The 23,851-nt window shown below is 45.3% G+C and overlaps 1 protein-coding gene across 4 annotated transcripts in view; it reads right to left on the reverse strand.

Moving 5' to 3' along the window:
- The window catches only part of HERC2 (HECT and RLD domain containing E3 ubiquitin protein ligase 2), a 198,849-nt gene that overhangs the window by 111,313 nt on the left and 63,685 nt on the right, over positions 1-23,851 (reverse strand). For all 4 annotated transcript variants that reach the window (XM_045824954.1, XM_045824955.1, XM_045824952.1 and 1 more), the window contains exons 13-20: positions 23,003-23,160; positions 22,806-22,919; positions 20,159-20,410; positions 14,109-14,302; positions 11,306-11,506; positions 6,813-7,041; positions 6,590-6,708; positions 2,825-3,003 (exon numbers count right to left, since the gene is read on the reverse strand). In XM_045824954.1, the coding sequence (XP_045680910.1) occupies positions 2,825-3,003; positions 6,590-6,708; positions 6,813-7,041; positions 11,306-11,506; positions 14,109-14,302; positions 20,159-20,410; positions 22,806-22,919; positions 23,003-23,160 (1,446 nt within the window). The remainder of the gene's footprint in view (positions 1-2,824; positions 3,004-6,589; positions 6,709-6,812; positions 7,042-11,305; positions 11,507-14,108; positions 14,303-20,158; positions 20,411-22,805; positions 22,920-23,002; positions 23,161-23,851) is intronic.

The raw sequence follows: 23,851 nt of genomic DNA on the forward strand, positions 1-23,851 counted from the left end.
CAGCAGTGCAGTGGAGATAGAAGCAGGGGACACGAGGTCTTCCCCCCCACCCCCCGCATAGCTCTCCAGCTCTTACCCAGAGCCACTCAGAGCCTGAGGCTCCGCCTGTGCCCCAGCCTTCCCAGACAAAGGTGAGCGCTCCCAGGCCACCAGTCCACGCGGCTTTCTGCCCCACTGCGTGGCCGCCACCCTGATAGCCTGCTCACAGTAAAAGAAACCAGCCTACAGGGGCCTGGGCCAGTGCAAAAGGGGAGGGGATCAGGAAGTATAAACTGGCAGTCACAGAAGCACCACGGGATGTCAGGTCCAGCGCAGGGAACACGGTCAATGGTACGGCAGTAACTACACACGGGGCCAGGCAGGCGCTGGACACACTGCAGGGAAACACTTTGTCAAGTACATGACTGTCTGAGCACCATGCTGGATGCTTGAAGGGAACACAGCATAACACTGAATGTCAACTGTAATTGAAAAAAAATTTCAAAAGGAAAGTGGTCTAGAACCTAAGGTTTGTGCTATATGCAAAGGAGAAAAAGACAGTAATAAAATAAAATAATAATTTTAACTTATTTCCCTAATATAAAATTCCAAAACATAATCAAAATGTGTAATTCTGCCCTGGCTAGTGTAGGTCAGTGGGTTGAGTGCTGTCCTGCAAACCAAAGGGTCGCCAGTTCGATTCCCAGTCAGGGCACATGCCTGGGTTGCAGGCCAGGTCCTCAGTTGGGGGCGCATGAGAGGTGACCACACACTGATGTTTGTCTCCTTTTCTTTCTCCCTCCCTTCCCCTTTCTCTAAAAATCAATAAATAAAACCTTTTTAAAAATGTGTAATTCTGACAGTGTCCGCTAACTAAAAACCCTCAGTGGCCCCCTGTTCGGAGAGAAACGGATTCCTGCGTGCGGCTCCTCGCCGGCGTCAGGCTGAGGCGTCAATCCGAAGCCTGTTCTGTGGCTCATGTATGGCGGCCGGAATTTCTTCCACCTACGTTTCCAAGCAGTCAAGTGCATGAAATGTCCAGTTTCTACATCTTTAGACCATTCTTCAACTACTTAGCATCAGCTAAAACGTACTGTGTCTCCTTCCGTCACGAACGCTAAGGTAAGAACACCCAATGCTGCAGGAAGGCATCACTGGCCCCCGCACCCCCGGCCGCCAAGAAGCCCAGATGCAGGGGTCCCACTCATCAGTGAGAAAGCTGCAGGTGCGGTTATCTTGCTCTGTTTTCTAAAGCGGTTGGGAAGTGCCGATTCCTCCCACGCTTCAGTTTCTCTTTTGTTTTCAAACAGGTGCATCCTTACTACAAACCTGCAGGGCGCCGACCCCTCCCCACACGCGGAGGGCTGTCCCACAGAGGCCGCCAGCCAGCGAGCCACATGTGTAATTTAAATGTCCTCCCGGCCACATTCACAAAGAAGCGCATAAAATCAGTACGACAGAGTAGTTATCCCAGCATACTGACATATTATCATTTCAACGTACAACCAGGAAGAAAAAGTACTGAGATATTTTATATTCGTTTTCTCACCCTGAGTCTTCAAAGAGCACTGTATGTTTTGTTACATACAGCACATCTTGATTACATAACTACGTTTTCACTGAAAATACCTGATTTGCCCTTAGAGTCACAAAATGCGCAGTTACAAAAGTGAATTCATATGGCCAAGTTACTTCCAGCATACTTAATAGTTTTCTAAGAGCTAAATCAGGTTTAAGGTTTTACATTTGAATTTAGTAAAAAGTGACTCAGTTAAAGTAATTAAACTTTAGTAAAACAAGAAAATGTCTCAACTACACTGGTTACATTGGATTGTACACAGCTCAGTGTGAACAACCCAAAGTTCAAAGCTCAGTGGATTGAGTGCAGGCCTGTAAACCAAAGGGTCGCCAGTTCGATTCCCAGTCAGGGCACATGCCTGCGTTGTGGGCCAGGTCCCCAGTAGAGGGCACATGAGCGGCAACCATACACTGATGTTTCTTTCCCTGTCTTTCTCCCTCCCGTCTCCTCTCTATAAATAAATAAAATCTTTAAAAATAAATAAAATTAAAGTTCACTGAGTGCCCAGGCACACCAGCCACTACTGCTCTGGACGCACACGCAGAGGCTCCTGCTCCCGGGACCTGGCTGCCTGCGCCCACCCGCCCAGGCCTCTCCTTTCTCTGTGCGTGGACGACAAACCAGGAGCTGAGCTCCTGCAGGGCAGACAGAGCAGAGCAGGGAAGTAACTGAGGCCCGTCAGCAGCCGCCTTCCTCCTCCCTTTCTGAATGGTGCGGGAAGGCCAGTGGACATCTGTCGGCAATCGACAGACCGCTTCCGCCCTTGTCAATGTCAGCCTCTGTGTGTGTCCCAAGTCTGATCGAGTCTCACCTCCTCCTGATGAAGCTGTCAAAAACCCAAGCTCGCCATTCTTTTACTTACTTCAACACTCAAATTTGTCTCACAAAGCAACCCACGTGCAGGAGACGATGTGCAGAGCGAGGCAATGGCGCAGCGAGCTTTTTAAAGAGCGACCTCACCTCCACGGTTTCCATATGCGCCTGCCTGCTCAGTAATAAGGGCAAGAATCTCCTAGGTTCATCTCACAACCCAGTTTTCTCCGAGTGAAACCTGTCAGCGTCTCCAACTCTCCTCCTACAGTGCTCCGACCTGCTGCCATCTCACCGGTACTCAAGACTCTGCTTTTTATTGCCCTGAAACCTACCCGAGGTGCTTTTCACAGTATTTCCTAGCAGCCAAACACATTTTTGAGACCCTAGTTCCCAACTCACTGTCTCAATATGAAACCAACAATCCTGTTAAAAAAAATATCTAATACTATTTACCTAAGAAGCTGCTGAATGAGCTGAACCAGAGGCAAACACTGCTTTCCAGAAGATTCATAGATCCCTGTGTTAATAAGGTCTTTATCCAATGGAGTCCTGCTTCTGTGAAATGTTGAGGCGTTTGCTTCCTGTTCATCAATTTCTTTTTCCTTCTGGGCCTCTTTTTTGGCTTCAATATCCTGTAATTCATAAAACAGAGCAGTTACCAGCTGCCTTAGAAACAGGTGTGGAGGTACCGTGGGCTGAGTCCCGATGCCACCGCCCAGGTGGCCCCTCGCCAGCTCACACACCAGGCGACACAGGCCCACACCCACCCACTGAAACCCTGTCACTCTGCTGCTCAGTTTCTAAACATACTGCTGGACCTGCAAACCCGATATCCAGGCTGCCGGCGCTGGTGGTCCCCAGCCCTCTCCTGTGAAGTCCCTAAAATCCTGACCCCTGCTGCTGGAGCTCAGACACCCTACATGATCCGCCCAAGCACAGAGCCTGTCTGCCTGACAGACGTCAACAATGCGCAGAATGAAAAGGTACATCCCAAGTCGTACATCAGAAAAGACACACATGTCGAGAACACAGAGTAAATCCTTACAGCTCAACAGTTCTAGGTCAATGTAACCTGATTTAAAAACAGGCAAAGGACTGCAAGATGTTTCTACAAACAAGATAAATAAGTGGCTGATAAGCATGGGAAAGGATGCCTGACATCGGCCACCATCCGCACCACCTGGATGACTCCACTGAATGCAGTGGAGAGAGGCAAGCACTGGCAAGGGTGTGGAGACACAGGGACCCCCACATGCTGCAACTGGAAGGTAACATGGTGTGGCCGCGTACAGAAGCCGTCGGGCTGTCCTTCAGAACACTAAACTAACACCCCACTCCGAGGCTCGAGTGTAATGGAAACAACCCAAACGGCCGTCAGCTGATGAACGGATAAACACAACATTCTGTATCCGTGCAAAGGGATGTTGTTTAACGAGTTAAAAAATGAAGTACAACAGAGATGCTGCAGCCTGGGTGAACTTGGAAAACACTCTGTGGGGTGAAAGAAGCCAGACACGAAAGGCCACAGATTGCAGGAATCTGCTTCTGTGAACGGTGCAAAACAGGAAGCACACGGAGACAGGAAGTGGATTGGTAGTGGTCAACGGCTGGGGGGGGCGGGTAGGGCGTGTTTGGTAAGGGGCACAGAGCTGCCCTGTGGGCTGATGGGAACGTTCTGAAATCACAGAGTGGCAGTGGTATGGTTACTGTATGGATACACAAGACAAATCACTGAGTTACACATGAAGAAGAGTGGATCTCATAGTATGTATATGTGAAGTATATCTCAGTAAAAGCTATTACTAGAGGGGAGGGGTACCTTTTGCCGATCAAATGAAAGCAATATTCCTGAGGACCTACTATGTACCAAGCATTGTTCTAGTAACCAAATTTACTGTGAAAAAGCACCGCTCTTTCTTTCTGGGCTTTCTGTTCTAATGTTAAAAGCCAGAACCACCCAAACGCAAAAAGTCCCCCTTAGTCCTGGGAGGTCCGGGGCAAAGACCCCGCCTCAGTGGCAAGGAGGAACGGGACCACCCAGTCCTACAGGAAGGAAGGCAACATGGGGAGCTTTAAAATGAGCGTGATTTTGACCCAGCAAGTTCAATTCTAGAACTTTTTCCTAATCATCATTCTCGCCCTCAGTAGCCGATAATCTACAAAAACTAAAAATTAACTTACAGTAGTCAAGTCTAAAACCTCAATGGTCAGCAATGGGAAGTTGTTAGTTTCTAAAAAAACGAAGTGATCCCCTTTCCAGATGACAGACTGCTCCAACGCAACTGGACAAATGGACACAGCAGTAGAATGGACACTGAACACCGATAATGAGTGAGGAAGATGCAAGGTCATACAGCAGTGGGACCGATTCCGGCACCACTGTCAAGTTCAGCAGTAAACACATGCATTTTTGAAACTCTGGAAGACTATGCCCCCCAAATATTAACAACGATGATTCCTAAATGACAGGGGTTTTCATTTGCTTTTACCTTTCTGTAGCTTCGAAACAGTTTTGTTTTACATTAAATGGCCTTCTGGCTATTTTTTTGCACCTTAATTACTGTGGTAGACGTCACAATCCGTATGTCTCTGTAGCTGCCCCACCAAGGTCTGTCTGTCTGTTAGTCTGTCTCTCTCTCTCTCCCCAGCAGGAAGCCCACAATAAACATCTGTGACCTGAATGAACAGGCTCCACAAACACTGCTGAGGTCACGTCACAGTGCCTGTCTGGCTCCCATGTGGCCACCCACTGCCTGTGTGCTCCCAGTGCCCCCATCGGGCCAGCTGTCGCACAAGGCCTCATCCGGCCCAGGACGAGATGGCAGAGGCTTGGAGGCAGCAAACCTGCCACTCAATAGCCACGACACCTCAGCAAATCACTGCACGTCTGTGGCACTAATGTCCGTGTCTAAAAAGTGGAATTTTAAAACAGCTTCTTCCAGTGGACATGGCTGACAAGGTCAAAAGACTGAAAAAAAAAGCCATGGTGTGGCTCAGCAGATTGAGCGCCAGCCTGTGAACCAAAGGGTCGCTGGTTTGATTCCCAGTCAGGACACATGCCTGGGTTTCGGGCCAGGTCCCCAGTAGGGGGCGGGTGAGAGGCAACCACACATTGATGTTTCACTCCCTCTCTCCCTCCCTTCCCCTCTCTCTAAAAATAAATTAATTAAATCTTTAAAAAATAAAGCACACAGCATAGCGCCTGGAAAAGAACAGGGAGATGAAGAATAGAGGTCGCTGCAACGTGATCACTTGAGATTTCTTCTCCCTTTCCTTAATGTAATCCAGGTATTTGAGTATACTTTCAAAGACACCTCATCTGACTTTATCAATATGTTTTCAAATAAAAACCTGATACAACAATGAAAGCAACAAAAGAAGCTAACGATGGCCAATAAGCACATGCAGATGCAAAATTACAACCACACCACTGGAGAAAAGGTCAAGTTAAAAAGGCTGACACGCCTCATGTCCCACAGTGAGGTCAAGACAGAGCACAAGCTCTGTCCGGGCTGGGCCGGGTGTAAAGGGCACAGCCACTTAGGGCACACGCGCAGCCCAGGACCCAGCGGATTCTCACTCAGAGTACTTGCTGATGAGAAAAGGCGTGTGTCCACCGGAGGCCTCGTGCACAGGTGGTTAGAGCAGCTTTACAAAGCCAGAAGCCCTCCGACGTCTCTGAACGTGAGAGCGGACAGACAGAGGGCTGCACGCACACAGTGGAGCGCTAACAGTAAGGGCGAAGCAGCTACACGTGCAGCAGAGATGAGCTGGACGACGAAGCCAAGGCTCGGTACCGCAGAGACAACAGAGCGCATGCGCTGCGACTCCGCTCCCATCTTCGAGAGCTCGGGGCAGGCAGAGGGACCTCGCAAGGGAGAGGGGCGTGTCCTCACCGCGCACGCGCACAAGGGCGCTGCCTGGGGCACCGCGATGACTTACACCATCACCGGGGTGTCAGTCCAAATCGTTTCAATGGGCACTTCAAGTGGGTGCATTTAATCATACTTCATATCCCAATAAAAACATTTACACTAGTAAAAACCCTTTAATCACTGAAAATATTGCGATGCTACTGTAAGTTATGAGTTTTTCAATAATTATGGCAAAAGGCTGGTTGTTACTCCTTCACAAGCAGCAGCTGGGGGATTCCACCCTCGTCTCCCCCCGCAAGTAGGATCACCTCTGCGGCTCGCACACGCACCCCTGGGGCCGTACCTGGATTTCCGCGGTGATGGCCGCGTTCAAGGCCGACTCTAAGCCCCCGTCAGCCATCAAGCTGCCCACCAGGAGATCAATCATGAAGCGGCGGCCTGGACTCACGTTAACTTCGTTGCCTGAAATTGGAAAAGGAAAGAGTTTTCAGCCATGTGAGCTAATGCCCTGCCCTCCCCACACCCTTTCCTGCTCCCTCCAGCCCCCGGCTCCCCGCCCAACCCACCTGCGCAGGGCAGCAGCGCGGAGAGCGCCCGGGCCCGCTCCTCAGCCGTGGGCAGCAGCACGGACCACCCGCTCTGCAGCACGGCCTGGGCGGCCGCCTGCACAGTGCCCAGCACGCCCGCACTGCTGGCCAGGGCCACCACGGTCTGCTTCAGGCTGCCGAGCAGGACGCTGCCCAGACCTAAACCAAGCACCTCCGGGTCAACCTGGTGGCTGATGGCAGCATGCAACTGAAATGACAAAAACAATTCTCGCTTAGAAACCCTAAAAACGAGTGGATTTCCAATCTTATTGAATACATTATTCCGTAAGTTGAGTTTCATTCAAATAATAAAGGGAAAACTTCCAGTATCTATATTGTTAAAACTAGACTGGATATTTTTACCCATAGTGGTTGAGATTCCATAGTAAGGTATTTTGTAAGAAAAATGTTTAAAACCCAACTATAAACACTTGTATGGAATACCTGTGTACTCAAAATGAACAGAGGTTAAACCACGTGGAAACAACAACCTCCACCCCACCCCAACCATCTGCACCAGACACAGAGAAACAGTGGAAATAATATAATCATAAAATTGATAAAAAGATGTATGCTCAGGCTTGAGACCCAGACTGCCTGTGACAGCCCTCGGAACCTGAGCTTCCCACAGAAGGCTGGGAGCCACTCTGCTCAAGATCACCTGCCTGTCGGCCAGAGCCTGAGGGCAGTGCTCTGCCCACACAAGGCTCTGGGCAAAAAGCCCACAAGAGAATCAGAGAACTGGCTGCCCTGTGACCATATGTGAAATCAAATGTACACCAACCATCTAGGTATAGATATCCTGAGTCAAAAAACAAGAGCCTGAGAAACTCCTGGAAGCCAGGAGGTGCTAATTACAAAACCGCCCTCTGAGGACGTCTCCACAGCCAAGGGCAAAGGGATCCACCCAGCACACCCCCTTGAAATCAGCATCACACCAGTGGGTCACCAGGAGGGAAAGTACAAACAGAGTGAGAGGCAAAGCATGCGCCCCAAGAAATGGCAGCAATAAAAAACTGGAATGAAGCCATAAAATAAGGAAATGTTCTCAGAGACCAAGGAAAGGGCAGAGTCCAGAAGATGAGGATATCATAAGCAAAATGAAAGCCTTGGAAAAGCCTCAAATAAAAATTCTAAAAATGAGGAAAACAGCCATTGGAATAAAAGCCTCAAGGATGTAAAGAGGATCCCTCCAAGATACATCATAATTAAAATGCCAAAGGCTAAGGATAAAGAGAGAATCTTAAAAGCAGCAAGAGAAAAGCAGTTAAGTTACCTAAAGGAGCTCCTGTAAGATTGTCAGCTGATTTCTCAACAGAAACTATGCAAGCTAAAAGGGACTGGCAAGAAGCACTCAAAATCACAAAAACTGAGGACTTAAACCAAGATTGCTCTACCTAGCAAAGCTATCACTTAGAATCATGGGACAAATAAAAAGCTTCCCAGACAAGAAAAAGCTAAAGGAGTTTTATCACCATCTAACCATTATTATATGGAATGTTAATGGGACTTCCTTAAGAAGAAAAACATAAAAAAATATGAACATAATAGCAATAAATACATATCTATCAAAATTGAATCAAAATAACAAAATAAATGAACAAGCAGAACAGATATAAACTCATTAAAAAAATGTATGGCTAAAAAAATGCCAATCATCAACTGAGACTTTGCTGGTGGAGGGTCTTACCTTCAATTTGTAAAAAACACAACAGGTGTGAAGTGCAATAAAGTGCAATAAAAAATGAAAAAGGGAAATAAACCTGACAAAAAAAAAATAAAAATATGATGTCTAACCTGTCATAAAATGTATGGTGCAATTATCTTCTGAGGCAGCAGTAGTTAAAGGACATTCTATCCTAAGACTATTGTTAAATGACCTTAAACTAGCAACAAGAATAAGAGATAGAAAATGCAAATGCAGAGGTACTGGCAATGAAGACCCAGAGGTATGGGACCCAGTTTTCATTTAATCTGTGTGTATTATCTGAAGGAGAGATACAGTGCATTGCAAACAACTTTTTATCTGATGGACAGTTTTGGAGGGCTTTTTTTTTTCCAAGTCAATTTTTTTTTAGATTTTATTTATTTATTTTTAGAGAGGGAAGGGAGAGAGAGAGAGAGAGAGAGAGAGAGAGAGAGAGAAACATCAATGTGCAGTTGCTGGGAGCCATGGCCTGCAACCCAGGCATGAGCCCTGACTGGGAATCGAACCTGCAATACTTTGGTTTGCAGCTCACGCTCAATCTACTGAGCTACACCAGCCAGGGCTAGAGGGCTTTAAAAAAAAAAAATAAATAAAGAGCACTAGATTAAGAAAAGCTCACAAGGATATATAACCTCAGAGTAAATTAAAATCATAACCTCGTTATATATACAAAAATAAAACCTCACCTAAATACAATGTATTAAAATTACAAAATAAGACAGAAAAATCTGAAAAGCTCCCAGAGAAAGACCAATCAACTACAGAGTTGCACTAGGTAAGATTTCTCATTGGCAACAATAAAGGTCTGAAGAGAGCTGGTGTGGCTGAGTGTACTGAGCGCAGGCCTGCAAAACAAAGGGTCACCGATTCAATTCCCAGTCAGGGCACTGTGAGGGGCATGCAAGAGGCAACCACCCGCTGATGTTTCTCTCCCTTTCTTTCTCCCTACTCCTTTCTAAAAATAAATAAATAAAACCTTTAAAAAAATAAAAAAGAAGAGACCTGATAAAGTAACAGGAAATCTAAAAAACTAAGCCCAGTCCAATTAAATTAAAGAGGGACTGAAGTGAACAGTTTTCAGACTTTACAACTGACAGGCCTTGATGAAGAAACTTACTGGAGGAGGCTTCTAGGATGGAGGGAGTGTAACAAAATGACAGAACTAATTAATTAAAAAAACTAAGACGATATAGATGAGTGAGTATAGACTCTTCAAAAATTATGATTATGATAATAATTAATTGGGAGAAAGTTAAAAAAATTGGTTTTTTGCCAATCTGAAAAGGCAATTTTTTCCATGTCTTAACACTTCTAAAATCAGAATATATCATACACACTGCAATTGGGAACATTTTTCTTTTTAGCAGTACACAAACACAAAAAACAACAGCATGCGTTGATGCAATGTCATAATAATGGGTTACCTGATAATTAAAACACTGAAGGTGCAAAGGTGAGTTTAGGCTAATGCATCCCATAACCCCTTACTTTTAGGAAAGGAAGTACAGATTAACTAACCACGTTATGGATTTAACAAATATTTAAATTTTTTTGTGACATGATTAACATCCAGAAATCTAATGTTAAAACTTAGTAACAATGCAAGGGATTTGAGGAGGAAAAAAAATTAGAAACTTGATCAACAGAGAATGAATAAAATGAAGGATAAACTTATAGAAAACCTAAACTTACAGAAGACCTAAATTCAAATATATCAGTAATCACAATCATGAAAGAATTAAATTCATCTACTGAATAAAGAGTCAAGTTGGGCTCTTTTTAAGAATCAAGCTGTAGCCCTGGCTGGTGTGACTCAGTGGATTGAGTGACAGCCTGTGAAACCAATGGTTAAGGGTTCAATTCCCAGTCAGGGCACATGCCTGGGTTACAGGCCAGGTCCCCAGTAGGGGGCGCGTGAGAGGCAACCACACATTGATGTTTCCCTCCCTCTCTTTCTCCCTCCTTTCCCCCTCTCTAAAAATAAATAAAAAATTGTTTTTTAAAAAAATCAAGCTTTATAATCTCATCTAAAAAAGACAACTAAAGCCCAAGGACCCAGAAAGAGAATAAAGCATGGCAGAACATACAGCACACTGCAAACATGGAACAAAAGGCATGCAGCCTGAGACATGTATGCGGTTTTCCTCCAGCACTGACCACCACAGTGTCATCACCACCAAACACGGGAGGTGACACACGACTGGGCAGATCCAGGGAAGGGACACGACACCACAGGTGCCCCGGTCGGTGAGCTCCTGCAGAAGACTTCTGGAGAAGGGAAGCACCCTCCCAACGTCTGCTAGTTTGATTAATGCAACTACACATGCAGTTCTTTCCTCCTTAGGAGCCAATGGAAAAACCAGCAGAGAGGAAGGGGGTCATGATGGGTCAGTTCCACAGAAATCCATATATTATAAAGGGCAACTTTGTCGAGAAAAATTGTTCTCTTGACATTGCCATAGGATTTTATTAGGAAGAAAAAGCAGTTCACCAAAAAATGCAGACGTTTTCATTAGCAGTCCTACAGGCTAAAACCCACACCCTGCAAAATTGTGAACATCATGACGAATACCCGAGACACTCAGAGAGGGGGAGAGGAGAGGGTGAGAGGAGAGGGTGAGAGGAGAGGGTGAGAGGAGAGGGTGAGGGGGAGAAGGGGTGAGGGGAGGAGAGGGGAGAGGGGGTGAGGGGAGGAGAGAAGAGACGAGACGGCGGGGGTGGGGGGGGTGGCGGGGGTGGGGGGAGGAGAGGAAACGGCTCTCACCTGCAGCCGCAGGAGGTTCAGCGTGGCCACGGCCATGCACTCTTTCTCCTGGGGGGGCGGCCAGTCTGCCGTACCATCCATCCCCTCGCTCACCTGCCGCAGCAGGAGGTCCAGCTGCTCGAAAGTCACCGAGCAGATGTCCACCACGAAAGGGACGCGGAGGCCAATGGACCACTCCGAGCAAGACGACCAGGCAAAGCTCTGTGGGAGAAACACAGGAACCGGGAGTGAGTGGATGCATTCAGCCACAGGGCTGCTCCGCCCCTGTGAGGAGACTCACCATCGTGAGAGATGACAGTGCTTTAGATGGTGACTTCCTCATCCCTCTGACTGTCCCAGACACACGTGTACCTCCACGGTCGTCTAGCTCACATACTATCGGCTCCCCATGTTCCCTCCCATCTCACTACCCCACTTCATTGTGCCACAAACAAAAAGGCAAAATGTCTTTAAAAAATCGCTCTCAAACTTATCACTGAGCAGTAAGGAATGGGAGCGAGCTAAAACTACATGGAGACATACAACTCAGTAAGTGTAGATGGAATACTAAAAATTATTCCAATAACCCAAAGGGGTCTGGAAAAAATGAAAAAAAGAGAGCACAAATGATGGTAGATACAAACCCAAGTTACACATTTAAATGGTCTAAATATCAAACAAAAAGAGGTTGTCAGTATGTATGAAAAATGAAACCTAATTATATATCTGTAAGAAAACTACCTTAAATGTAAAGGTGAAAAGTGGCTAAAGGGAAAGAAAACAGCTATATTACGTAGCAGACAAAGCGGACTTCAGGGAAAGGAAAGCGCCAGGACTAACTTCACCACACAGACAAAACAACGTTGAATGTATATGTACCTAACAAAAGAACTATAAAACTAACAGAAGTAAAAACCGATACAAGTAAAAGGACAGACATTCACAAAGACAGCTGAAGATATCAAAACCACACTCCTAATGCCATACAAAACAAGCAGACAGAAAATCCGGAGGGATTTCTTTAAATGAACAAAACTGTCGCCCGTCCATCCACACTGACACTTGAGCGCTGCCCTCCTAGTCAAAGACAGAACATGTAGAAAACCAGCCAGGACCTACAACTGGGTGACACCGTCATGGACAGGGTCTCACTGACGTCACAGATGCTCCAACAACAGCAAAACACTATGTCTGTCCAGAAGGTGTCCAGCCATGCAATGTGAAAACTAGAAACATTTGCGGAAGAAGATACAAGATACAAGAAGAAACACTGTACACAGGACGCCGCCACCTCAGTCCCCCTCAAAGGAGGCACCTTGGGACCTCACACAGTTCTCCCAGTTGCCATCAGCTGCCCCATTGTATTTTCCTGAATCTCACTGATGAAATTTCTTCCCTTTCATAAGTGACTTTAGTTTTGGGAAAAGCCAGAAGTGGCAGGGCACCAAATCTGGGCTGTAGCAGGGCTGAGTCACCTGGGTGATGTGATGTTTTGCCAAAAAACTCTGCCCAAGGTATGATGCATGAGTGGGCACACTGTCGTGATGAAGCTGCCAATCACCAGTTGCCCATCGCCACAGCCTTAAAAATCATCTGAATGTTCCCTAGGAGGAATGTTGAAGCTTAATGCAAAATCTGATGAAGATTCACTGCTCTACTTGCTGAGTCATTTTGAATGTGATGGCCGCACAGTACGCATGCTCACGCAACAGCATCTACCGCCCCCACTGACTAGTACAGTGAAGTCGTCATTGTTCACACATGTGCATTCCAGTCCTTGCTCCTTGGCTGCCAGGTTACATCCATGTAGTGCAAACCACTCTCATTATATTAACAATGATGGCTGGACTTCTTCTGGAGAGACCTCATATACACTCTTTTTAAGCATACACACGGAACGTAAAGAACACATCCTGAGACATAAAACAAATCTAGAAGAACTGAAATCATAAAGTTTGGTATCAAACCACACTGCAATTAAAGTAGAAATCAGTAACAGAAGGATAATAGAACGATCTCCAAATACTTAAAATTTAACACACTTAACAATCCATAGGTCAAAGAGCAATTAAAAATATTTCAACTAGACAAAAGTGTAAATATACCAAAATCTATGGGTGCAATTAAAGCACCACTTAGAGCCCTGGCTGGTGTGGCTCATGGACTGAGCACCAGCCTGCAAACCAAAGGGTCGCTGGTTCAATTCTCAGTCAGGGCACATGCCTGGGTTGCAGGCCAGGTCCCCAGTAGGGGGTGCGTAAGAGGCAACCACACACTAATGTTTCTCTCCCTCTCTTTCTCCCTTCTCCTCTAAAATAAATAAAATCTTTTTTAAAAAAAGAAAAAGAATGATACCCCCCCACAATCAGAAACTAGGCAAGGACATGCCCCCTCCCCAGTATTCAACATCATACTGGAAGTCCTGGCCAGTGCAATAAGGCAAGAGAAAAAAATAAAAAGCATAGACTGAAAAAGAGGAAATAAAGCTGTCTCCATCCTGAGGAATCAACAATGAAGCTCCTTAGTCCCCACTCCTATTCAATGTCATACTGGAAGTCCTAGCCAATGCAATAAGGCAAGGGAAAGAAATAAAAGGTGTAATACTGTAGAAGAAATAATACTGTAAAGGAAGAAATAAAGCTGTCTCCATCCTGAGGAATCAACCGTGAAGCTCCTAGAACTAAGGAGTGAGCCTAGGACAACTTTAGTACAACTACAGAAATAACGACAACACACAAAGTCCGTGGTATTTCCACAAACCAGCAATGAATGATGCAAAATCCACATTCTATCCAAATTCCCAACAAAGTTGTACAGCCAGTACCTGGGCAGGCCCACAGGCAATCCCAACTATGTGCTTGGTATCCAGCCCAGGCAGTGCAGACGGTTCCGGCTTGGTCTTATGCAAGGTGTCGAAGTGCTGGCACTGGTCGTTGTTCCCCCAGCTGTGGACCTCACTGTCCTCAGTCAGAGCCAGGCAGTGGGTGGAGCCTGCAGCCACGTCAATCACCTTCTTCCCTAGGAGGAAAGCAATGCAGTTACAGCCTCATGCCTGTGACTCTGTTGCAATGGAGATACTTATCCGGGCCACTCAAGGAAGAAGACATTGTGTCAACTTCTAAAGGATAATTCACTGCTTTAATACTACACACAATTCATCTGCTTTGTGTTATGTTATTAAAACCCCTGTTATGTTTTACTAGCTACAATTTTATTAAGACCTGCAGCCTGTAAATAAAATAATACTAGGGCTTAGAAAGAATCTGTTATTTTTCTCCTCCTTATTCAAATTTTTATCTTCAGAAAAAGACAAGTATATTTTAAATTAACTATTAGGGCATTTTCTCCTGCCCTAAGGTATAACCATGCAAAGTATTCTTTTCTAAAACAAAAAAAACAGGACTTGCCCTGGCCAGGTAGCTCAGTTAGTTAGAGTGTCATCCTAACATACCAAGGTTGTGGGTTCGATCCCCGGTCAGGGCACATACAAGAATCAAACAATGAATGAAGAAAGGAGTGGAACAACAATTTGATGTTTATCTCTCTCGCAACCCCCCCTTGCTCTCTCTAAAATCAGTAAATAAAAATATATAATTTTTTAAAATATGACTTTATTTTTAGAATAGAGTTAGGTTCACAGCAAAACTGAGAAGCCACAGGGTTCCCATAGACTCTCTCCCTCATCAATTACTCACTTTTTTGCATGGGGCTGTCCCCTTGTTCCCACACCATTTGTTGTAAAAACTATCTCTGCTCCCTTATAGTGCCTCTATTTCTCTGTACAGATCCTTTCACTACATTTACGTGGTTCTGTCTCCAAGCTCTCTGCTCTGTTCCAATGACCATCTGTCCATACTCCAGCCAACACCACACTGTCTGATTACTGTGGCTTTATAGGAAGTCTTCATGCAAGTCCTCCAACTTGTCTTCCTTCAATATCCTTACTCTTTAATATCACTTTGTCTGGCCCTGGCTGGTGTGGCTCAGTGGACTGAGCGCTGGTCTGCGAACTAAAGGGTCACCAGTTCAATTCCCAGTCAGGGCACAATGCGTGGGTTGCAAGCCAGGACCCCAGTGGGGGGCACTCAAGAGGGAACCACTTGAGCGGGTTTCTTTCCCGCTCCTTCTCTCTCCTTTCCTCTCTCTAAACATAAATAAGTAAAATCTTTTAAAAAATAAAAAATAAAATCAGTTTGTCCATATCCATAAAATAACTGGCTGGCTTCTGACCAGGACTGTATTAAATCTACAAATCACATTGGAAAGAACTGACTTCTTGACAATATTCCGTCTTCCTGCCCATAAACATAGACCTCCTCTCCATTATTGTGTCCTTCTTGGATGTAGTTCATCTCTTTTACAGTTTTCCTCATACACTTCTTCTACATATTTTGTTAGATTTACACCTATGTATTTTATTTTTTGGATGCTAATGTACATGACATTGTGTATTTAATTTTAAATTCCACTTTGTTGTTTGTATACAGTAAAGCAGTTGGCTTTGCTATATTAACCATGCATCCTGCAACCTTGCAATAATCACTTCTTAGTTCCCCAGGATTTTTTGTCAATTCTTTCAGATTTCCTACACAGACAACCACATCATCTAAGAACTAAACCAGTTGTATTTCTTCTTTTTCTGGTCTTATTGCATTAGCTAGAACTTCCCAGTATAATTCTGAAATGGTGACATGGGACACCTTTCCTCGTACTTGATATTAATGACAAGGCTTCATGTTTCCTCACATTAAGTACGTTGGTTGTAGGTTTGGGGTAGATATTCTTTTTTTTTTAAGATTTTATTTATTTATTTTTAGAGAGGGAAGGGGGGGCGGGGAGAGAGAGAGAGAGAGAGAGAGAGAGAGGGAGAGAAACATCAATGTGAGGTTGCTGGGGGCTGTGGCCTGCAACCCAGGCATGTGCCCTGACTGAGAACTGAACCTGCGACACTTTGGTTCGCAGCCCGTGCTCAATCCACTGAGCTACACCAGCCAGGGCTGGGGTAGATATTCTTTATCAAGTTGAGGAAGTTCCCTCTATGCCTAGCTTACTGAGAGTTTTATCATAAATGGCTGTTTGATTTTCTCAAATGCCTTTCCTGCATTTATTGAGCTAATCATGTGACTTTTCTTTTGTCTATTAATTTGGTGGATTTGATTAACTGATTTTTGAATGTTGAACCAGACTTGCATATTGGGAATACATTCACCTTGGTTATGACGTGTGGAATTCTTTCTGTACGTGGTTGGATCTGATTTGGTAATATTTTGTTAAGGATCTTTGCATGTATGTTTAAGAGAAGTGTTGGTCTGTAGTTTTCCTTTCTGTAATGTCTTTGTCTGACTTTGTTATTACGGCAATGTTGGCCTGATTGAATGAGTCAGGAAACACTCCCTTTGCTTTTATCATCTAAAAGAAATTGTAGAGAATTAGCAAAATTTCTTCCTTAAATATTTGGTAGAATTCACAAGTGAATCCATCTGAGCCAAGCTTTCTGTTTTGGAAGGTTACTAATTATTCATTCAACTTCTTTTACTGGGCACAGGCTTATTTGGTTTGTGTATTTCTTGTGTGAGTTTGGCAAATTGTGTCTTTCAAAGAACTGATTTACTTCAGCTAAATAATCAGATTTGGAGGTTTAGTTGCTCATAACAGTGCTTTATTAACCTTTTAATGTCCATGAGATCTGTAGTGATGTCTCCTCTTTCATTTTTGATATTTTCAATTTGCGTCCCTCTTCTCTTTCTTTCATATTGATTTTATTGCTCTTTTTTTAAAGAACCAGCTTTTAATTTCATTGACCTTCTCTATTGATTTCTGGTTTTCAATTGCATTTTCTTCTGCCCTAATTTCTATTATTTCTTCCCTTCTTCTTACTGGGAAGTCATTTGCTGTTTTCTGATTTTCAAAGGTGGAACTGTAGCAATAGAGTCCATTATTTTTTTTATATCCATCACCACACATAGTTACAGATTTCTACTTGTGGTGAGAACTTTTAAGACTTATTCTCTTAACAACTTTCAAATGTACAATACAGTCCTATTAACTACAGTCAGCAGGCTGTGTGGCGCATCCCCAGGGCCGATTTAATTTACAACTGGACAGGTGTGCCTTCTGACCCCCTCCACCCGTTTTGCCCACCCTCCAACCCCTGCCACTCGCAATCACCAATCTGTTCTCTGTATCTGTAAGTTCAATTTGGATGTGGGTGTGTGCGCGTGTGTGTGCGTGTTAGATTTCAGAGAGAAGTGAGGTCTTTGAGTGTTTGTCTTTCTTTGTTCGATATACATACCCAGCAGTGGGACTGTTAGACCCTATGGTAAATTCTATTTTTAATTTTTTGAGAAACCAATTTATATTCCTACCAGCAATGCACTGGGGTTCTCATTTCTCTCTCTCTCTTTTAAGATTTTATTTATTTATTTTTAGAGATAGGGGAAGGGAGGGAGAAAGAGAGGGAGAGAAACACCCATGTGTGGTTGCCTCACGTGGCTCCCACTGGGGACCTGGCCCACAACCCAGGCATGTGCCCTGACCAGGAATCGAACCAGCGACCCTTTGGTTCACAGCCCATGCTCAATCCACTGAGCTACACCAGCCAGGGCTCATTGTGCTTTTTGATAAGTATTTCTCTGATGATTAATGATGTTGAGCACCTTTGCATATACCAATAAGCCATGTGTAATCTTCTTTGAAAAAATGTCTATTCAGATCCTCTGCCCATTTTTTAATTGGATTGTTTGGCATTTTACTATCAAATTGTATGAATTGTTTATATATTTAGACATTAACCCCTTGTCAGATACATGATTTAATATTTTCTCCCATTCAATAGGTTGCCCTTTCAATTTGTTGACTGTATCTTCTTTATGTATAACATATTTATTAAAGAAATTCAAGCCACGCACAGTATAAACAGGAAATGGCTCTAATTTTCTTATCGAATCACTGCTTTTCACTGTATTTCATCAACTACCCCACTTCCCCATTGGTCCTCAAACATTAAGACCACATTTTAGATTTCACAATCTCATCTTTAAAATGGTCTCACCAAAAAAAAGTCTCATGCTCTGTGTCTAAGACCACTGCTGGTGGTCTCCTTTGCTGCAGAGAAAGATTATTGACTCTAGATCTTTCTTCTTTTCTAACACACGCATCCAACATCACATACTTCCTCCTAGACACTGTTTTCGCTGCATCCCACAAATTATAAATTGTGGCTTCATTTTCATGTAGCTCGAAATATTTTAAAATTTCCCTTGACAATTCTTCTTTGACCCATGCATTATTTGGAAGTTTGCTGTTGAATTTCTATATATTGGGGAATTTTCTGGCTATCTTTTTGTTACTGATTTCTAGTTTTAATTCCATTGTAGACCTAGAGCAGACACTGTTTGACTTTCCTATAAATTTGTTAAGGTGTGTTTTATGGCCCAAACTGTGGTCCCTACCGGTGAATGTGAGACGCTCTTCATCAATGAGGTTTTCTGAAACAAAATCAATTTCTCTCCAAAGCCAAATGATATGAATGTAAAATGCATTTTTCTACTTAAGTAGCATAGCAAGATACTGTATTTTTGCTTTTTAGTAAATCTAACATAACCGAAAATCAATCAATCAATCAACCGATTGATCAATCCATCAATCTAACATGACCAACACAAGGGGTGTTTTCAGAAATGCCAACATATAAAAAACACTTCAGCTGAAAAACCCTGCTACAGCCAGGGCACCAGTTCTGTCCTAAGAGCCTGTTGCAAGTTAACAACCAAAGTGACTGCACCAACAGTCACTTGAAACTCTCCTAGTAAACCCTCTCTGTATCTAATAAATGTAGCTGAGGAAGATTTTTTTTTTTTACTAAATGAAGGGAACATAAAGGAAAATGCAAATGACATGCAAATACAGCCCCACAGCATATACCACCTGCATCACTCTACAACTTACCTAGGACTCTTAGAAAATAATAAACATCACATGAGCCCACAAAACTTCTAGTCAATAAGGTGTGCCCAGGTTTTAAAATACAAATGGCGGGGAAAGGAACTGGCAAGTTCCACTTAAAAGTCTCATTTCTACACTCCCAAGACAAAAAAAAGCAAAATGTAAACAAAAATCCAGCTCAGGCAGCCAACCAGCTTCACCCCTCGTGCCAACCGCAGCCCCAGGCCCGGTTCTGTGCATCAACCAGGCCTGCTAGTCTGCACCTCCTCTGTGAGCTCTCGGGAGCTACGTCAGCAACACTGAGGACTTGGGACAGAAAGCCCATGACCCTCAAACCTAAAATACTTGCAGTCTGGCCCTTAAAGGACAGCCTGCCCCCTCCTGACCTCACCAACCTCTCCCACACTTTGGAAGGCACCTGCAAAGAACTTACACGCCTCGGCTTGTGTTCATTCCCCTCTACCTAGATGCATGCTGGGCACTTTCAAACCAAACCAGCACGACTCACCCATCAAGGGTGAGTCCAAATGAGACCCTTCCAGGCACCGTGCTGTGGGGTGCCCCCACAGCACCATGCGTGTCCACAGTCTTAGCACTGTCTTCAATGGGACTGCAGGTGACCTCACCAAACAGAAGCTAACCCCACCGTGACCAGCTTAGTAAGTAATCAGTGGGCACCTGCCACAAGAAGTCCTCTGCAATCCTGGTGAACGGAATGAGTTTCCAATTAAATTTGGTGATAATAACTCTAGGCCATATTTTTAAATATAACAAATCACTTTCCATGTATTCCCTACACCTACCAAAAGGTGGGTAAAAGCTTCTAATGACGGATCATTGGTGGAATTTCAGGCGAAGAAAAAAATAAGCTTCAAGCATCCCCAAAGACACCACCTCAAAAAGCACTGGAAGTTCACAGGTCACACTCACCTTGCAAGCCCTCCAGGAGTTTGGGGTAACGGACGTGTTCCTCTGTCCCATGCCCAAGTCTCTGGCTGTCACCTTTGCCCCAGGAGTACACTTGGCCGTCTTTTGTCAAAGCAATGGAGAACTGACTCCCACACCGCACTTTGACGACATCCAAGTCTTGAAGCTTTTCGATCAGCTTGGGCGTTTTGCAGCCGTCACTACCGCCTCTGCCCAGTTTCCCATAGTCGCCATCTCCCCAGGACCACACCTGACCTGGAAATACAAATATGTTTAAGTAACAATGCCTGTGTATCTTTTTTTTTGAATATTTTATTTATTTTTAGAGAGAGGATAAAGTATGGAGAAAGAAAGGGAGAGAAACATCAATGTATGGCTGACTCTCAAGCGCCCCCTACTGGGGACCTAGCCAGCAACGCAGGCATATGCCCTGACTGGGAATCGAACCAGTGACCCTTATGGTTTTGCAGGCTAACACACAATCCACTGAGCCATACCAGCTGGGGCAACAACTGCAGATCTTAACAGAACTTTTAAATGACTGAAAACAATGCATATAACCAGTTAACACAGGACTCTAGATCACCAATGTATATTGTTAACATCACCCAGGTGGTTCTGACCAAATGAAATCTAGTTCACAGGGAAGCAATGAACAAAGGGAAGCTCGGCTTTTCTCCTCGTTTAACTAGAAGAGTAATAAAACCCCAACTTTTCCTGGCTTGAGCTCAATAACAGCGCTTCCACCATGGAGCACCACCCTGGCCCGCAGCTCCCATGCAGCACACCGACCTCCCTCAGGTCCCGTCTGACCACAAGTCAACCACGCGACTATACTGATGGTTAACATTTGTTAAGAGTTTGGTGGTTTTTGTTTGTTTGTCTGTTTAATCGTCACTCAAGGATGTGTTTATTGATTTAGGGGAGAAAGAGAGAGAGGCATCGACGTGAGAGAAAAACATCAGTCGGCCACCTCCCACGCGCGCCCTGACGGGGACTGCATCTGCAAACCTGTGCTGGGCGGGGCAGCACTCCAACCAACAGACTCGCCCTTCAGTGCCGTTAAGAGTTTTATGAGGTGTGTCAATCCCTCTATAACGAACACTTAAAAACAGTAAGAAATCAAATTGCAAGCCTCACCCCACAAGAGACCTTTCAGACGACAAGAGACTGTCTTTGCTCTGATACACATGGAAGCAGATGCCAGACGGCTCCGACTAGGCCTGTTCCCCTCAGGGGTGGGGGACCCAGTGGACGTGAAGGGTCTGAAGTGACCTTCAGTCGCTCACCAGAGAAACTCCCAGAAGTCAGGCAGCTCTAATCTGCCACTCAGCCTCCGTGGGTGACTCTGCGGGATGGGCCCCCAGGTGACTCTGACAGACCAAACCACAAATCTCAGGGCAGAGCCGAGACACTGACAAACACAGCTGGGGAAACTAACATGACTCTACCCACCAAACCTGCTAAATCCGCGCTCAAAAAAAGTAAAAGGAGTACAAAAAGTCTGGCTAATGAACACAATCACGAAACTAAAATTAAAAACAAGCAAACCACGTGGTATCCTACTATAGAATACACAAGGACTACACAGGGTTTACCACCGAATTCAAGGGTGGCTGCACATTAGAACATGTACCCATAACCAGAAATGTCTTAGACCATACCCCATCTTAACTCTCTCTCTCTTTTTGTTTTGGTTTGTTTAAACATAAAATGCCCAGCTCCTGGCTGGTGTGGCTCAGTGGACTGAGTGCTGGTCTGTGAACCAAAGGGTCACCAGTTCAATTCCCAGTCAGGGCACATGCCAGGGTTGAAGACCAGGTAGGTCCCCAGTAGGGGGCGCACGAGAGGCAACCACACATTGATGTTTCTCTCCCTCTCTTTCTCCCTCCCTCTCCCCCCTAAAAATGAATAAAAGTAAATTTAATTTTAAACATACACACACACAGATAAAAAATGTCCAAATAGAAAGGATGGGAGCTGCTTGCTAGGACCCTGGCTCTGGGAAACAAAAATTACAAGTCATGTGGGGTTGGGTGGCTGGGTGAAAAATGTGGACGGAATAAGAAGTACTAAGTAGTAGTTATAAAATAGTCCCAGGGATGTGAAGCACCACATGGGGAATACAGTCTGTAATACGTATTGTAATCATTATATAATGCCAGGTGGGTACCTGAAATGCCAAGGGGACAAGTTTGTACCGTCTATGACTGTCTCACTGCTATGCTGCACCCCTGAAACTAATACAAAATACTGACTATAACAAAAAATAAGTAAATATCCTGGCTGGTGTAGCTCACTGGATTGAGCTCGGGCTGCGAAGCAAAGAATCGCTGGTTCGATTCCCAGTCAGGGCACATGCCTGGGTTGCAGGCCAGGTCCCTAATGGGGGACATGTGAGAGGCAATCGCACATTGATATTTCTCTCCCTCTCTTTCTCCTTCCCTTCTCCTCTCTCTAAAAAAATAAGTAAAATCTTTAAAAAATATAAGTAAACAAATAAAAATAAGTTTTAAGTCCTGTAACTTCAGGACCTCTCCCGAGGACGCCCAGGTGCAAACCCACTTAGAAGACAACACCAGGGCAACCTCGAGAGGTTCACTCCACTCCAAGCTCCTGTCCCCAGGGGGGTGGCCAGAGCTGCACATACCGTTCTCCGTCACGGCCAGCGTCTGCGCGTCCCCACTCCCACACGCCACGTCAATGACCTTCAGTCCTTTGAGCCCAGCCACCAGCATCGGGATGGCCTCATCTTCGCTGGAGCCTTCGAACACAAGGACTGTTGTTACTGCAAGCCCCTCAAAAGGGGTCACCTCCCAGCGTACCTTGCACGAGCTCAGTACGCACCGTGGCCCAGGCGGCCGTAGTTCCCTCGGCCCCAGGTGTACAGCTCGCCCTCCGCGGTGATGGCCGCGCTATAGGTGCTCCCGCACGCGATGTGCACCACGTGCTTCCCGCCCTGCTTGCCGGAGAAGGTAGAGATCATCTTGGGCTCGTCCAGGGGCCTGTGGGGGGAGAGGGAAGACGAGTGAGGAAACACATGCGTTTATTCCGAGAGTGAGTTTTCCCCACTAGTGGAGCCTTGAGGCATGGTCTCCCTCTGGCTGTCACGCAAACTCAGATTTCATTCGGCCAGGACTGTCTCTTACATTACACTCTGCATGTGCGTGTTGGTCACGTGGATTGTTCTCCATCATTTAAGAGCCATTAAGATGAACAGTTGGTGTTACTTAAAGGTATGTGTGTTTACATAGGTGTGGCTCGAGGACCCAAGGCCAGGCCTGGCCTCCAGCGGGAATCGTGCAGATTACAGATCCACACAGTCAAGTCCACAGCCACTGTGTTCACAGTGCCCCCGGTGGCCCACCCACAGAGAGACCACTCGGCCACCGGGAGGACCTGCTGCCACGCAGCAGAGCCAGAAACCAACCACTGCAGGGGATGAGGACGGGACAGCCAGAGGTAGGGGGTCGGGACCAACAGCCAAGAGTCCAAAGAAAGTAGTGGAGGCAACGGAAATGGTCTGCCTCGGTCCCCAGCTGCACACCTGCGCCAAAACTCATCAGTCTGTACACCTGAACCTGACGGGTTGGCACGCCTCCCACAGACGGGGGGAGTGAACACCTGAGGTTAAATGAACGCGGAAGGAATGCAGGAGCCAGCGCATAAGCAACACTGCACTCTGGACTTCACAAC

This window comes from Phyllostomus hastatus, unplaced genomic scaffold (assembly GCF_019186645.2).
Source record: "Phyllostomus hastatus isolate PE091 unplaced genomic scaffold, TTU_PhHast_1.1 phas_scaffold_555, whole genome shotgun sequence".
NCBI classification, from domain to species: Eukaryota; Metazoa; Chordata; class Mammalia; order Chiroptera; family Phyllostomidae; genus Phyllostomus; species Phyllostomus hastatus.